This window comes from Schistocerca americana, chromosome X (assembly GCF_021461395.2).
Source record: "Schistocerca americana isolate TAMUIC-IGC-003095 chromosome X, iqSchAmer2.1, whole genome shotgun sequence".
Lineage (NCBI taxonomy): Eukaryota > Metazoa > Arthropoda > Insecta > Orthoptera > Acrididae > Schistocerca > Schistocerca americana.
The window spans coordinates 836,696,949-836,713,556 of record NC_060130.1 but is presented as its reverse complement, the minus strand read 5'-3'; the positions used below and the strand labels follow the sequence as shown (position 1 = coordinate 836,713,556).

Genomic DNA, 16,608 nt, shown 5'->3' with positions numbered 1-16,608 from the left:
GTAATTTTTCATGAGATCATGCAGCTCTACTATATAATTAAATGATGATTGCATCCTCTTGGGTAAAATATTCTGGAAGTAAAATAGTCCCGAACCTCTGGATAGGGACTACTCAGGAGAAACAAAACTGGCATTCGACAGATTGGAGTGTGGAATGTCAGATCCCTTAATTGGGCAGACAGGTTAGAAAATTTAAAAAGGGAAATGGATAGTCTAAAATTAGATATAGTGGGAATTAGTGAAGTTTGGTAGCAGGAGGAAAAGGACTTCTGGTCAGGTGAATACAGGGTTATAAATACAAAATGAAATAGGGGTAATGTAGGAGTAGGTTTAATAATGAGTAAAAAAGGTAGGAACATGGATAAGCTACTATGAACAGCATAGTAAATGCATTGTTGTAGTCAAGATAGACACAAAGCCTACACTCACCACAGTAGTACAAGTTTATATGCCAACTAGCTCCACAGATAAGGATGAACTTGACAAAATGTATGATGAGATAAAAGAAATTATTGAGATAGTTAAGGGAACTGAAAATTTAATAGTCATGGGGGACTGAAATTTGGTGGTAGAAGAAGGAAGAGAAGGAAAAGTAGTAGGTGGACATGTACCGTAGAAAAGGGATGAAAGGGGAAGGTGCCTGGTAGAATTTTGCACAGAGCATAATCTAATCATTGCTAACATTTGGTTTAAGAATCATGAGAGAAGGTTGTATATGTGGAAGAGACCTGGAGAAACCAGAAGGTTTCAGATTGATTACATAATGGTTAGACAGAGATTTAGGAACCAGGTTTTAAATTGTAAGACATTTCCAGAGGCAGGTGTGGACTCCGACCACATTTTATTGGTTATGAATTGCAGATTAAAACTGAAGAAACTGCAAAACAGCAGAAGTTTAAGGTTATGAGATTTGGATAAACTGAAAGAACCAGAGGTTGCAGACGGTTTCAGAGGGAGCATTAGGGAATGATTGACAAGAACAGGGGAAAGAAATACAGTAGAAGAAGAATGGGCAGCTTTGAGAGATGAAATAGTAAAGGCAACAGAGAATCAAGTTGGTAAAAAGACGAGGGCTAGTAGAAATCCATGGGTAACACAAGAAATATTGAACTTAATTGATGAAAGGAGAAAATATAAAAATTCAATAAATGAAGCAGGCAAAAGGGGAATTAAAATGTCTAAAAAAGGAGATCGACAGTAAGTGCAAAATGGCTAAGCAGGAATTGCTAGAGACAAATGTAAGGATGTAGAAGCATATGTTACTAGGGGTAAGATAAGATTCTTCCAAAAGGAAATTAGAGTCTTTCAGAGAAAAGAGAACCACCTCTATGAATATCAAGAGCTGAGGTGGAAAATCTGTCCTAAGCAAAGAAGAGAAAGCAGAATGGTGGAAGGAGTGTATAGAGGGTCTGTGCAAGAGAGATGTGCTTGAGGGCAATATTTTGAAAATGGAAGAAGACGTAGAGGAAGATGAGAAGGGAGATACGATACTGCATGAAGAATTTGACAAAGAACTGAAAGAGTTGAGTCGAAACAAGGCTCCGGGAGTAGACAACATTCCATCAGAGCTACTAATTGCCTTGGAAGAGCCAGCCATGACAAAACTCTTCCATCTGGTGAGCAAGAAAAATGAGATAGGTGAAATACCCTCAGAGTTCAAGAAGAATGTAATAACCCTGATTCCAAAGAAAGCAGCTGCTGACAGGTGTGAATATTACTGAACAATTAGTTTAATAAGTCATGGCTGCAAAATACTAACACGAATCCTTTACAGAAGAATGCAAAAACTGGTAGAAGCTGACCTCAGGGAAGATCAGTTTGGATTCTGGAAAAATGTAGGAACACCCAAGGCAATACTGACCCTACGAGTTCTCATAGAAGATGTGTGAAGGGAAGGCAAACTTAAGTTTGTAGCATTTGTAGACTTAGAGAAAGCTTTTGATGATGTTGATTGGAACACACTGTTTCAAATTCTAAAGGTGGCAGGAGACAGATACAGGGAGCAAAAGGCTATTTACAATTTGTACAGAAACCGGATGGCAGTTATAAGAGTGAAGGGGCATGAAAGGGAAGCAGTGGTTGAGAAGGGGGGTGAGACAGGATTGTAGCCTATCCCCAATGTTATTCAGTCTGTAGACTGAGCTAGCAATAAAGGAAACAAAAGAAAAATTTTGAATAGGAATTAAAATCTGTGGAGAAGAAGTGAAAACTCTGAGGTTTGCCAATGAAATTGTAATTCTGTCAGATACAGCAAAGGAATTGGAAGAGCAGTTGAACAGAATGCACAGTCAACAAAATCAAAATGAGGATAATATAATGTTGTCAAATTAAATTAGATGATGCTGCAGGTACTAGGCTAGGAAATGAGACACTTAAAGTAATGAGTGAGTTTTGCTATTTGGGTAGTAAAATAACTGATGATGGTCGAAGTATCGAGGATATAAAATGTAGTCTGGCAATGGCAAGAAAAGCGTTTCTGCAGAAGAGAAATTTGTTAACATCAAGTATAGGTTTAAGTGTCAGGAATTTGTTTCTGAAAGTATTTGTATGGAATGTAGCCATGTATGGAAGTGGAACATGGACGATAAATTGTTTAGACAAGAAGAGAATAGAAGCTTTTGAAATGTGGTGCTTTAGAAGAATGCTGAAGATTAGATGGGTAGATCATGTAAATAATGAGGAGATATTGAATAGAATTGGGGAGAAGAGGAATTGTGGTCCAACCTGACTAAAAGAAGGGATCAGTTGGTAGGACACAGTCTGAAGCATCAAGGGATCAACAATTTAGTACTGTAGGGAAGCATGGGGGGGGGGGGGGGGGGTAGAAATCATAGAGGGAGACCAAGATACAGTAAGCAGATTCAGAGGTGTGTAAGTTGCAGTAGTTACTTGGAGCTGAAGAGACTTGCACAGGATAGAGTAACACGGAGAGCTGCATCGGACCGGTCTTTGGAGTAAAGAAGATGACGACGACGACAATGACAACAACAAGAAGTTAATGCAAACTAATAGGAAAAACAAACCCATAATGTTTGGAGACAGCATTAGTAATGTCCTGTTCAGCACAGCCCATTAGTAATGTCCTGTTCGGCACAGCCTCAACATTGAAATATCTGGTTCACTTGTAAAGGAGATGACATATAGGATGCCAGTGTGACCTATTCTTGAGTACTGCTCAAGGGTCTTGGATTCACATGAGGTCAGGTTAAGGGAAGACATTGAAGCAGTTTGGAGGTGGGCCGGTAGATTTGTTATCAGCAGGTTCAAACAATGTGCAAGTATTACAAAGATGCTTTGGGAACTCAAATAGGAATCCCTAGAGGGAAGCTGGTGTTCTTTCTGAGGAAAACTATTGAGAAAATTTAGAAAACCAATGTTTGAAGCTGACTGCAGTAAGACTCTGCTGCTGTCAACATACATTTAGCATAAAGACTGTGGAGATAATACACAAGAAATTAAGGCTCATACGGTGGCAAGTAGACAGTTTTTTTTTTTCCTCGTTCTGTGTGCGAGTTGAAGAAGAAAGGAAATGACTAGTACTGGTAAAGGCTACCCTCTCCCACACACATTACGGTGGCTTGCAGAGTTTGTAGATGTAGATACCGTGCAGCAGTAGCTATTTAATAGCTGCCCATGTGCCCTCTGTAGTATTTGTATGGGCTTTTGTCATCACATTCTTGATAGTCTGTTTCTGGGTCATGGTAAGAAGCTTGAAACTTTCGTTTTTGAGACATTTATATGTATTAAAAAAAGTCTGGTATTACCGTTGTTCCTCCCAAAATATTCAGTTGTAAAATTTTTCCACAGAAGAGCTTGTTATCACTTGGGCATAATGCGAAGAAAGGAATAGAAAAATTGTATGTCCCTCTTTGGATACCCCCAGACACCATCTTCCTGTTTTTTTTGTCCCTATTCTGAACTTCTTTTTGCCAAATGGAGATTTGTCCATCCCAACAATCTGTCCTTTTTCTCCCAAGTTTCTCATTCTGTCTGATGCACTCTTCCATGCAAACTTTCTACAAAATTGTCCACACTGAATCACAGTTTGCTTAGCCAACCCAAGTTATTGACTTATAAATTTTGATTTACACTCATAAACCCATAAGCAATTTGTAGAATGGTACTAATTTTTAATTTCATTCTAAAAAACCGGGAATTCTTTTGGATAGAACATTTTGAAAACTGACAGCATTTGCTTCACATTCAGAGGAATCCATTGACAGTAGCCTTTGACTCTTTCAGAGCCATTTCACCCCCACATTTGACATTTGATACATTCTTGTTTCTTGACAGTTAATCTAAAAGACATGCACCACCTCCATTGTCATGTAGAACCAGATCACTTAAATCACCCCATTTCATACAATAGACTGCCATAATTACAGGAAAATATTTTGTGAAACTCATGTGTACGCACCAAACAACAGCAAACACGACATAAATTTCAATTTTGGTGCTAGAAATACATTCTCTCTTTTCTCAGCTCTCATTGGTTACATGAACTATCACCCCACTGGGTATGAAAAACTGATGTGTTGCCAACCTGTGAGCAGTACAGAAACACTACTGTGACTGCTGCTAGCCTTGATCTAGACCTAAGTCAAAGAACTGCTATCCACTGCCTCAATACTGAGCTTAGGTAACCATTGTTTCTGTAATCACTGTCATTAACTACAGTTGTATTGTTGTGGAATACCTCCACTGTCTTGCGCATGCACCTGTAACACCTGTTGCAGTGCCTCAATGCCAGAAGTTCAATATGACCTATACTCTTTTCTCAAGTCTACATTGTACTAGTACTGGCCATTTCCTTTCTTGTTAAACTCATATACTCCAGGTCCTTCCAAAAATGCCTCTTGTGTATCTGTTTCCCTCCTATCTCTCTCTCCTCTCTCTCTCTCTCTCTCTCTCTCTCTCTCTCTCTCTCTCTCTCTCTCTCTCACTGCTACTTAGGACATAAATTTCTACATGCTTCCTGAGATTCTTAAACCCAACCACCAGGGACAACCATTTGCGACTGGATATTTATTACCCCACTGATCAGAACAGTTTCAACCTATAGCCCACAGGGTACCTTCTTATATGAAAGAAACTGACTACTTCCTCCACCAGCTCTCCACAATTCTGTCTCTTTATCACTCATTACACTGTTTGTCTCTATCAAAGCCACCACAGTCAGTTCTAACATGTCCAGTACCTGTGGTTTTTTGTCAATGAACATATTCTCTTTCAGTGCCTGCAGTAGGATGGAGATGAAGACGCAATTAGATGGTGGTAACGGCTGAAGAAAAGTAGACTTTGAAGAAGATGTAGTTGTGCAAATGAAATTAATTAGCATTCAACTAAGACATTTACCCCCTGCACAGGCCATGTGGCCTTGTTAACCCACTTGCAGAAGAGGTTCATGTTCTGTAACTTTGCTGATAGTGACTGTATCGGACTCCTCCATACCACCGTTCTATGTTAAATATTTTTAGTTAGCACATGACTGTGGGCAAAGGGTGCCCACATTTCTGTCCTTCAGCTAGTAGTAGTAGTAGTAGTAGTAGTAGTAGTATTAACTTTATTCATCCATAGATCACTTTTACAAGGGTATAGGGTATGTCTTTGTGTTATAGCAAAAACACTGTATTCATGTATACAGTCATTTACAAACTTACTTGTCTAGTTTTACAAGGATGGAACAGTAGTGACCTTATGGTAGGAACCTTCCTGGCATTTGCCTAAAGTACTTGCAGGGAGGACCACAAGAAACCTACAGATCTCCAAATGAAGACGGCAGTCTCCGCCCTCTGAAATACAAGGCTATTCTGTTTAAAACAGCACTACAGCATTCCGTTTATCCCTAATGTAAAATACTGTTTTACAAAGAAGTTATGTAATAATGTAATAGGTTAGCGCTACACTGTTCATTAAGTTTTCATTGTCAGTCATTTCGCACACTGCATACACCATACACACATTGTTTCATAATGTAACACTACATTAACTATCAGCAGATCTCAGGGCTGTAGCAACAGTGCCTGGCTTCCATTTTGTATGCTGCAGGTTTCCTTTTGCTAGTGGGGAACAAAATTGAGTCAACATCCCTCTATAACAAGTGAAATTTTGTGTTCAGAAAGAGGGTAAAGTGTTTGTATTATACATTGTGCTTAGCTTTGGGAGTAAGTTTTCCATAAAAGAAAAAAAAAGAAGTAGAACATAGTGTGAAAGTGTTATGTGAAAGAATAACAACAGCAACAACAATAAAACATGAATTATTCATATGTGTTATAGTGTTTACCAAACTCCTACTCTGTGTTGTGTAAGTAATCTTTTAGTGTATAGAATGTATTATTTAACTCCTATTTTTTTAACTGCCTTTTTAAGTAAGTTCATTTTAGTAATCTCTTTGGGCGATTGCACAGTTTTATTCCTTGGTGGAAAATGCTGGTTTGTGGTAGATATCTACTCATCACATAGAGGAGGCACTGAACCACAGAGAGGCACAATGTATAGAACACTAGAAATACTTTTGGACAACATCCTTCCTCAGAACACACACACACACACACACACACACACACACACACACACACACATGGCTACTGTCTCCTGCTGCCAAGTCCTGCTGGAGAGAGTAGCCTGTTACTGTTGCTTTTTGCTGTTGGGTTTGTCACTCTTTGTTGAGGTGATAATTATGCTATTAACCGTCATCTTTATTATTTTCGCCATTGGTTTCAAGATTACAGAACCTCTTTTCTTCCATCCCTGGCTTGTCAAGGTGTTTAACTGTAAGAAATGTATGAATTCTCATAGATTAATTTTCATCATTTTGGCTATATTTCTGTTGTAAAATATATAACACCAGTTATGTGGGACAGCTTCTCCCATATACTGATTAATCAGTAAAATTATTGAGAGTAATGGTAGTAATAGTAAATATTCTATGTATCTTTTTTCTGGTTAATGGTAATGCCTGGCATTGCACCATAATACTATAAACATTGTAATGGGAGTACTGACTACTGTTTGCTGTTGTGGTAATGCAATTACTTTTGGAGGGCGGAAAACGTCAGAAATTAGGATAGTAACAAACATTTGAAATGTGACCCTGCAGGTTGATATTTTGCAGAAATTAAAAAGAAATTTAGAATATTTGATGTCTCAAGACACACATTTTAGAGTACTTAATAAGTTTCAAGCCTATGGATAGGGTTAAGTCCTAAATTTGACCTGGTTTTTGTCCACTTGTACTATTAGTGGCTGTCACCTGTGGAGAGCTTCTTTCCTTGTAAAAAGTGGAAAGTTATACTGTAATTTTGATTCCCATTACACTTTAGGCTCCTATATCCAGGGGTGGACAAAATTGTGGAAAAAACCATGATAAATGCATGCCTGAACTAAATGTAGATGCTAGCCAAGTCAGCAGGTTGAAAGTGTCAGAACTGTTCTGTGTAGCTGTGAGCGCATTGTGTCAGAGCTAAGTGAATTCGAACATGGAAAAATTGTTGCTCATATAATTCACACTTCCATAACCCAGGGAGCCAAAATGTTTGGTGTTTCAAGATTTGAAGATTTATACCGCATGTAGAGAAAGTGGAAAAACATCATCTGCTAAGTCACAATGCAGACTGAAGTGTGGATTGATTGATTGTGACAGATGGACATTTAAGAGGATTGTGATGAAAAATGAGAGGATGACAAATGCAAAAGTCACTGCAGAACTGCATGTTGCTCTTACAAACCCAGTCAGCACCAAGAGCAGTGTGAAGGGATCTCCATAAGCAGGAAATTGTAGGCCAAGCTGGAATTCGGAGACCATGCGTCAGTGATGCAAATGCGTATAAGACGAAAATGTGATGCTGAAGCTGAACTATGGAGCAATGGAACAAAGTCATTTGGTTGGATCAGTCTTGTTCCCCACTGTTCTCATTTTCTGGCTGAGCTTACATACCAAGAATGAAAAATGGTGGGGATTGAATGAAGATGGGAAGCAATATCATGATATTCCAGGGTCACATTGCTGCCATGGATTATATGACCATTTTGGCTGATCAGGTACATCCAGTGGTACAATGTTTGTTCCCCAATGGTGATGCTGTGTTCCAAGATGACAGGACCTTGGTTCATACATCTCACATCGACCAGGACTGGTTTTGTGAGCATGAGGATCAACTGTTACATCTCTCCTGGTTGCCACAGTAATCAGGTCTTAATGTTATTGAACCTTTGTTACCTACTTTGGAGAGAAGGGTACACAGTTACTATTGAGCTCCATCATCATCATCGTGACATGTACTTGCACTATTTTGCAGGAAAAATTGTATAAGATTCCCTTGAAAATCATACAGGACATATATTTATCCATTCTGAGATGACTGGAAGCTGTTCAGAATGCCAAAAGATTTCCTGCACCATGTTAGGCATGGTAACGTGTTGTGTTTTTGGTGTTTCCATATTTTTTTCCAACCCCTGTATCTGTTGTGTTAATCATTTCTTAGGTCATAGATGAGTACAGTAAGAGCATACAATCGTCAATAGGACCAAGTTTAGTAGAGCACTATGTTGTTCAAGCCATCAGTAGTTGCTAACACTGATTTCTTCTGATTCGTTTCATGCACCTCATATGTCTTGATGTACAATTTGTGAAGTGACTTCATCGTCCTGAGCTAGGTGGGGTAGTACTTTAGGGCACTATACTTGTCTCCCAGAGCAGCAGGATTGAGATCCATGCCCAGCCATCCAGATTTAATTTTTCTCAAGTTTCAAGGGATCAGTTCACATAAATTCTAGGATGGTTCCTTAAATTAGCCATAGTCCATTTTCTGTTCCACCCTTAATAAATCTCCCCTGCTGGTCTGTGGGCTAGAATAGGCCCGAGGTATTCCTGCCTCTCGTAGGAGGCGATTAAAAGACGACTCACACATTTTGGCCTTTATTTGATGGTCCCCTGTTGGGTTTGACCTCCATCTTTCTAAATTTTCCCAAAGAGTGAGCCAGTTGGGGAAAGGCGCCTTATATGGTGCGTTGTGCCCACCATGCATTGAGATCTTGAGCCCGCTTTCTCATCATCGCATTGCAGTCCTGCTCATTCTCCATCTCCTGGGCGAGGACACCTTCCTGGGTGCATTTTCCACCATGCTCTATGCAATGTCGCTCTCTGTGCTGGTGATGACCATGGACTTCTTAGCACCTCATATCCAGCATGGCAGCCAGTCGGTTGTGGTGGGGCCGCCATGTACCCTGCTGGTTGTAGCCCCCAGACAACACACAGATCGCTCTGTTGATGCCTGCGGTGTTAACTCCCCAGGTGTGCCATGGAGTAGATGTCCATCTCCCTGGGGCATTGGAACTCCAAGCAATGGATGTCCTGCCAGGTGACCCTTGCTGAGGTTGGGTGGTGCCCATGGGGAAGGCCCTGTTCGGAGTGGGTGGCATCAGGGCGAATGACACGCCATGAAGCATAGTACGTCATCTCTTGCTGGTGGTCTGCCACCAGCAGTCTCTAAGTGGGCAAATTTTATCTTCAATGCTAAGAAATGACCCTAAATCGTTCCCTTCCCTGGTCACACCATGGGAGGAATGCCAGGCTAAGGATGGCAGTGAAGCTTATTAGCTCCAGTACCTCATATGTACAAGAGTTGATTGGGAATCTTTCATGTCCATGAAGCCTCAGTTTTTTGTGGAGCATTTGGAGGACAAGTTTGGGAAGGTGGAGTGCTGTCCAAAATGCACTCTGCATGAGTCTTGATAAAAACAGCTTCCTCTGCCCAGTCACTGGCATTACTCGCTTGTGACAAGTTGGGGGATATTTCAGTTACCATCATGGTAACTGAAATATGGTCCAGGGTATTATATTCCACAGGAACTTTCTTTTGCAGTCTGATGACAAGTTGCATGCCAATTTAGTGCGGCGAGGTGTTCATTTCATCTGGCGCGTCAGTCGGGTCCAAGGGATAATCAGGTTGCCACTGGTGCCTTCATCTTGGCCTTTGAGGGTGACGCATTGTCCGAGAATGGGTCTACCGCTGTGGCGTCAAGCTATATAGTCCTGCCCTGATGTGGTGCTTTAAGTGCTGGAAGTTCAGCCATATGTCTTCCCCCTGCACTTCCAGTGTCACATGTCGAGATTGTGGATGTCCATCATATCCCGATACTCCATGTTCCCCGTCTCCCATCTGTGTCAGCTGTAAAGAGCATCATTCACCTTGATCGCCAGACTGCAGGATTTTACAGAATGAGAGGAAAATCATAGAATATAAGACCCTGGACTGACTGACCTACACTGAGCCTAAGAGGCAAATTGAGCACCTACATCCTGTGGCTGTGACCACCTCTTATGCTGCTGCTACGAAAACAGTTGTCGCCCCATCAGTTCCTCACATTCCTTCCACCTCTCAGAACCAGAAGACTACATGTGTCCCCTCGATGGTGGGGGGCACTTCCCTCCCTGTTGCTCTCGCACCACCTACTTCTGGACAGGTTTCTGCTAATGGGAAAGATGACACCCGCCAGTGGCTGAAGAGCCCAAAAGCAGCTGGTCACAGGGCTTCACGCTCATCCTCAGTTTCGGAGACTGAATCAGTGAAGTCCTCCCAGCCAGGGAGACCCCAGGAGCAGCGACAGAAATCCAAATGAAGGTCCCCAAGATCAAGGGAATTGCGGTGCCACCCACACCACCACTACCTACAAGTTCTGCATATGCGGATAATGTGGAGATTCTGGCGTCTGCTGAGGACCTAGATCTCACTAGACCCTCGGACACTATGGATATAGACTGTTCGGGCAATAAATCGGTGGCAGCAGATGACTGTGAGGCGTAAACAGCCTCATTGAATGTTGCATAACTTCCCAGTCTCAGGATGTCATCCTCCAAAGGAATTGCGGTGTTTTTTTTTTTTCCACTGCCTGGCTGAGCTACGGCATCTGTTCAGCTTTACACTGGCTTTCTGTATTGTTCTCCAAGAAACCTGATTCCCGGCAATGAAGACCCCTGCCCTCCGCGGCTGTAAGGGATACTACAGGAACTGTAGTGACTATAATCGAGTGTCAGGTGGAGTTTGCGTTTATGTCCTAAACTCAGTCTGTAGTGAAACTGTGCCCCTTCAAACTCCTCTTGAAGCTGTGGCTGTCAGAATAAGGATGACATGGGAAGTAACTGTTTGCTGGAACGGTCCAGTTGTTCAGTAGTGTTTGTCTGGACCCCAGGTCATGTGGGAATCGCAAGCAGTGAACTTGCCAACAGGCTACGCAGAAACTGCTTTTGGCGATCGGCTTTTGTGCAACTGACCTGCATTCAGTACTACACTGCAAGGTTTTCTGGCTTTTGGAGATGAAATGGCATAATCTCAGCATGCACAACAAACTGCGTGCCATTAAGGAGCCTACGAATGTGTGGTAGTCCTCCATGCGGGCCTCTCTCAGGGACTCTTTGGTTATCCGCTGGCTCCGCATCGGCCACACTTGGGGTGACATATGGCTACCTCCTGCTCTGTGATGACCCACCTCAGTGTCGGTGCAGCACCCGGCTGACAGTGGCCCATATCTTTGTGAGCTGTCCTTCTTTGGCTGCCCTGCGACGGACTCTTTAGTTACCGGACTCATTGCCATTAATTTTAGCTGACAACGCCTCATCGGCTAATTTAGTTTTAAGTTTTATATGTGACTGTGGGTTTTGTCATTCTGTATAAGTTTTAGCGCATGTCCTTTGTCCCTTTTGTGCTCTCCACACTAATGCTTTTAGGGTGGATGTTTTAATGTGTTGCAGAGTGGCTGGCTTTTCCTTTTTATTCTTGAGGTCAGCAAGCCACGGTCATCTGTTCTCTTCTTTTTATCCCTTCTACCTGTTTCTTGCTTCTCTCTGTGATTTTCTTTGTGTGTTTTGTCCATAATAGTGATGGTTGTTGTTCTGGTTCTTCCTTTCTCCTGTTTTTGTGCTGTATGTCTCCTTTCTTTTCTTCTTTCCCTTGAATAATTATTTTACCAGGAACAAGGGACTGCAGACCTCTCAGTTGGTTGGTCCCTTCCCCCCCCCCCCCCCCCCCCCATTTCAAACCAACCAACTGACCTACCTTAACAAATGGAGAAAGTGCTCCATTTCTGTGACTTCCACTTACATATCTCTCTCTCTCTCTCTCTCTCTCTCTCTCTCTCTCCCAGCCACCCCCCCCCCCCCCCCCCCTTTCTGCTTCTCTTTCTCCTTCTCTCTAACTCTGGCCCCTTGATTTCTTTCTGATTTTTCGTCAAAGTCTGGGAGATTTCTAAATCTACAATTGAGACTTTTTTTTTTTTTTAATTTGTCAGCCTTGATTTATTTTCAATGGCTACTGTGTCACTACTCCCCTTGAGTTGCAAAGATTGCTGTGTTTGTCAGTCATGTTGAATCTGTTAAGGAACTTTTGTGAGTACACTTTTTTGTGTGTGTGTTATGCACTTTGTGCTGTATTTGTTGTCGCTCCCCTTCCCCATTCGAGACTTTGCTCAGTAATGTTTCACAGCACAGCTATAATTTTTGTTAGGAAGTCTCTAGCACCTTAAACTAAAGAAATGGTGTGAAATCCATCTAAAATTTTGTCTGTGTTTTTGGAGCATAGTCAGTGAAATTTAACTGTTAGAAAATTATTAATACTACAGAAATGAAACTACTTTTTGACTCTCGCATATTTATTTTGTTTTTAGGTTAAAATGGAAAACAGATTGCTCAAATTGACCTTTTTCTTGGTATATGCGTTTTATTTATGGCATGAGCTAATATTTTGTATTTTTAATTTCCAGATGAAGAAAAGACTGTGACGCAGTTGGGAGGCCCCAATCGCCGTAAAGATCCAAGGAAAGATAAACCTGGTAAATATTAGGAATTCCTTCTGTCGTATTAATGTAGGAGTAAAATTACGTATGAATGTATAACAGAAGTCTTTAACAAACAATGCAGACCAAGCTGGTGTGGCCGAGTGGTTCCTGGCACTTCAGTCTAGAGCTGCGCAACCACTACGGTTGCAGGTTTGAATCCTGCCTCGGGCATGGATGTGTGTGATGTCCTTAGGTTAGTTAGGTTTATGTAGTTCTAAGTTCTAGGGGACTGATGACCTCTGATGTTAAGTCCCATAGTGCTCAGAGCCATTTGAACCATTTTTGAAACAATGTAGATTTAAAATTATTGGCTTAGATAGCTCACACACATGAGCAAGTTTTATGGGAAGGGAGTACTATCATAGGAATGGAGACAGATGATTAAAGTAGCTGTAAACCGATGTTGTTCACATGATATACACAAGGATATTTTTTTTTATTTTTAAAAAAGGTAAACTATTTCATACTGAAAACTGTTATACCAAATGTCTCATAACTTCCCGTAGTGAATAAAAGTTTCCTTTTTGAAAATGAAAAGGATTAAAGGGACTTGGTGCTCTCCATTTCTGATGCTTTCAAATGAAACAGATAACCAAAATTTGGGTTACCACAATTTACACAGATTTGCTATCTTTGCCATGAATGAAATTTAACTCATTCAATTGTTTGTAGTTAACAAAAATAACAACTCGTTGTATAGTTACTCTGTGCATTGAACACACACAAATAGAGTGAAATGCCACAGTGGTAAGGCACAGGACTCATATTTCAGAGGAAAGTGGTTCAAGTGACCCAGATTCAGGGATTTCCCTAAATCCCTTATGGTGAATGCCAGGATAAACACAATTTTCATCAGCATTACAGTATCACTTTCTGCCACATCATTTTTGCTTTCACCCTGCAACCCATGTTACCCTTTTATAGTAAAATATTGCTTGTGATGTCATCCTATCCATGCTATTAAAGTTAAAGACTTCATTTATTTTTTAAAAATAAGTTAAAAAAATTAATTACTAAATATTAACGTCTGAAATCTGTGATGATGCTTTGTGTGTTAAAATCTTAGGTGAAATATTGACTTAGCAGTTTTTGCACCCATCTTATTCAGTTAGCAGCCCCAACTATGAAACAAACTTTCAGTTGCAAAACATGCTATTGAGTGATACTTTAGGAATGGGAGAAGGATGGAATTTAATTGTTGCAAATATAAACGGAATTCATTTCATCTCAAAGAGAATTCTGAAAGTTCTATTAAGTTGGCATATAAAAATATGAAAGTGACATTATTTTATGAGGAAAAACTGACTTATTTAACATCAAAAAGAGAGCAAAAGAGAATGGTTAAGAAACTTCCTGGCAGATTAAAACTTTGTGCCGTACAGAGACTTGAAGTCGGGACCTTAGCCTTTTGTGGGCAAGTGCTCTACCATCTGAGCTACCAAAGTGAGTGAAAATCTCATTCTGGAAACATCCTCCAGGCTGTGGCTAAGCCATGTCTCTGGAATATCCTCTCTTCTAGGAGTGCTAGTTCTGCAATGTTCGCAGAAGAGCTTCTGTGGAGTTTGGAAGGTAGGAGACGAGGTACTGGCAGAATTGAAGCTGTGAGGATTGGTCGTGAGTCATGCTTGGGTGGCTCAGATGGTAGAGCACTTGCCCGCAAAAGGCAAACTTCCTGAGTTTGAGTCTTGGTCCGGCATATACTTTCAATCTTCCAGGAAGTTTCACATCAGTGCACACTCCAATGTAGAGTGAAAATCTCATTCCGGAAGAATGTTTAGCATTAGATTTTTTAAAAGAAATACACCATCGTACTTTTGACATTACAAGATATTGTAGAAAATCAGATAAGCTCCAAATTGTGCATCAGCAAAACATCAAAAAATTTTTAGAAAATGGAAAAGATAGGCAGAAAGTTTCCTCTTATTTAAAACAACAAAAAAAAAAAAAATTATAAAAAATGAAAGTGGCTGAAAATTGCTGTTAAGTGACATCAACCTCAACACCATGCTTCAACTCAAAATCTCTTCTGGCTTCTTCCTCATTTTGAGGATTGGCAGTGGCAGGAGTAACTCTAGGACTGCGTTCCTCGTTGTTGAACACCTTGATGCAGAATTTGAGTTTGTTGTCCATCGACCAGTCTTCACCAGAGTGGAGCTCCAAAAGCGTTTTGATGTCTCAGAGTTTGGCTTCTGAAAGTTCTATACCTGCTGTGATTGGTGTTGGGCTGTCTGCTTTGCTGAAATTTTTTCCCCTCTTCAAGATGACCTTCCCCCTCTCCAGTGTTAAAATCATTTTTGCTTTTTTTGAAAAAGATGTTTTTGGTTTTTTGTATCTGGAAATGCCATTTAACAGTAACTTTCACTGAGATTTCCATGCATCCTTTTCAGTCTTGAATAAGACATTCATTTTGTTCTAGTTTTACTACTGTCACATTTCTCAATGTGCTGAATGTGTACAGACTGGTTTTCAATGACGCTCAGAGCTAAATGTGTACAGACTTGTTTTCTATGATGGTCAACTTGTCTTTCAATGTTACCAAAAACCTAGTCAGGTGGGATGAATAAGAGGTCCACTATTTGGGAACCACAGTTCGATTCCTTCGCCAATTTTGAGAGCTTTGAGAAGAAACCAGTGATCTAGCATGCTGATCTTCATCCTGTTTTTATTCTGACTTCCACATCTGCAGAAAGCAACCAAAGTTTTTTCACTCCTTTGATGTTCAGGTGAGTCAGTCTGTGGTGAACCATCAATGCTATTTGGACTGATCCTCTGGCACATTCATATTCCGAACAAATATTTGGAAACACCAAGTCAGTGTTTTGGTGGGTCTCCAATTAGCCCTAGCACACTGCAAAGTTGTAAAGGTACATCTGACAGCAATAATAGACCACTTGATCTGGCACCTTTGGTAGTACTAGATTCTATGGACAATCATAGCTGAGAGTTATTTCACCCTTGTCATTTCATTTCAGCTCTGTATAGAACATGTCAGCTCTCATTTTACGGATGTTGAGCTGGGTTTGCATGCTATCCTTTTCAGCACTTCATTTTCCCATTTCAATAAGATTTTCCAGCAATGAGCATGTTGAGCAGGTATCAAAATTTTTGGTGTCAGAGCAAATCTGTGCAAAAAATTCTCCCATAATAATTGTATTTGACAATGTTTTCAGTATTCTCTTCACAATGTGGTCCACATCTTTCTTATGCTCAATTTGCTACTTAAATAGACTCTTTGGGTGTTAGTTCCTCATGAGTACTGACTGTCTAAGGGGTTTAATTTCTTGATGTGATTTTTCACACACTGATTTCTCGTATCACGCAATGTGGTTCTTGTCTCTCCTCCTCTCATATCAGTGGTAACAGCATATTGGTCTACAATTTTGTGGCATAACCTGGTAACCCTATCATTCTTAATTTGTAAAACTGACAAAAAAGCTGCTTTGCAAACAGAAACATTTTCAATATCCTTGTCCCTTATTTTCAGTAAAGAAAAATCAGTGGTGATGGTTCATTTCCTTTTTTGTCCTCTCTGGATCTTCTTTTAGGGGATGTTTTAGACACAATTTGAGCTACGTAGTTGCTCTGACACTTTGGCTTCTTTTCTGGTGAAACATTTGGTGAATTTTCTGATGCCTTGTATGGTAAGTTCATTATAACTTAGTTTTCTGAAGGGATGTTTACAATCAGGAGTTTTTGGGAAGGCCTTGGGCTTCTATTTGAAACAAAGTCCCATGCTTAAGTACATAGAAGCAGTAAACGGTGACAAGTGGGGCAGTG

General features: G+C 40.6%; 1 protein-coding gene across 5 annotated transcripts in view; it reads left to right on the top strand.

The window, feature by feature from the left end:
• Positions 1–16,608, top strand: part of LOC124555709 — a 411,411-nt gene that overhangs the window by 174,943 nt on the left and 219,860 nt on the right. For all 5 annotated transcript variants that reach the window (XM_047129715.1, XM_047129717.1, XM_047129716.1 and 2 more), the window contains one exon: positions 12,757–12,825. In XM_047129715.1, coding sequence (XP_046985671.1) covers positions 12,757–12,825 — 69 coding nt within the window. The remainder of the gene's footprint in view (positions 1–12,756; positions 12,826–16,608) is intronic.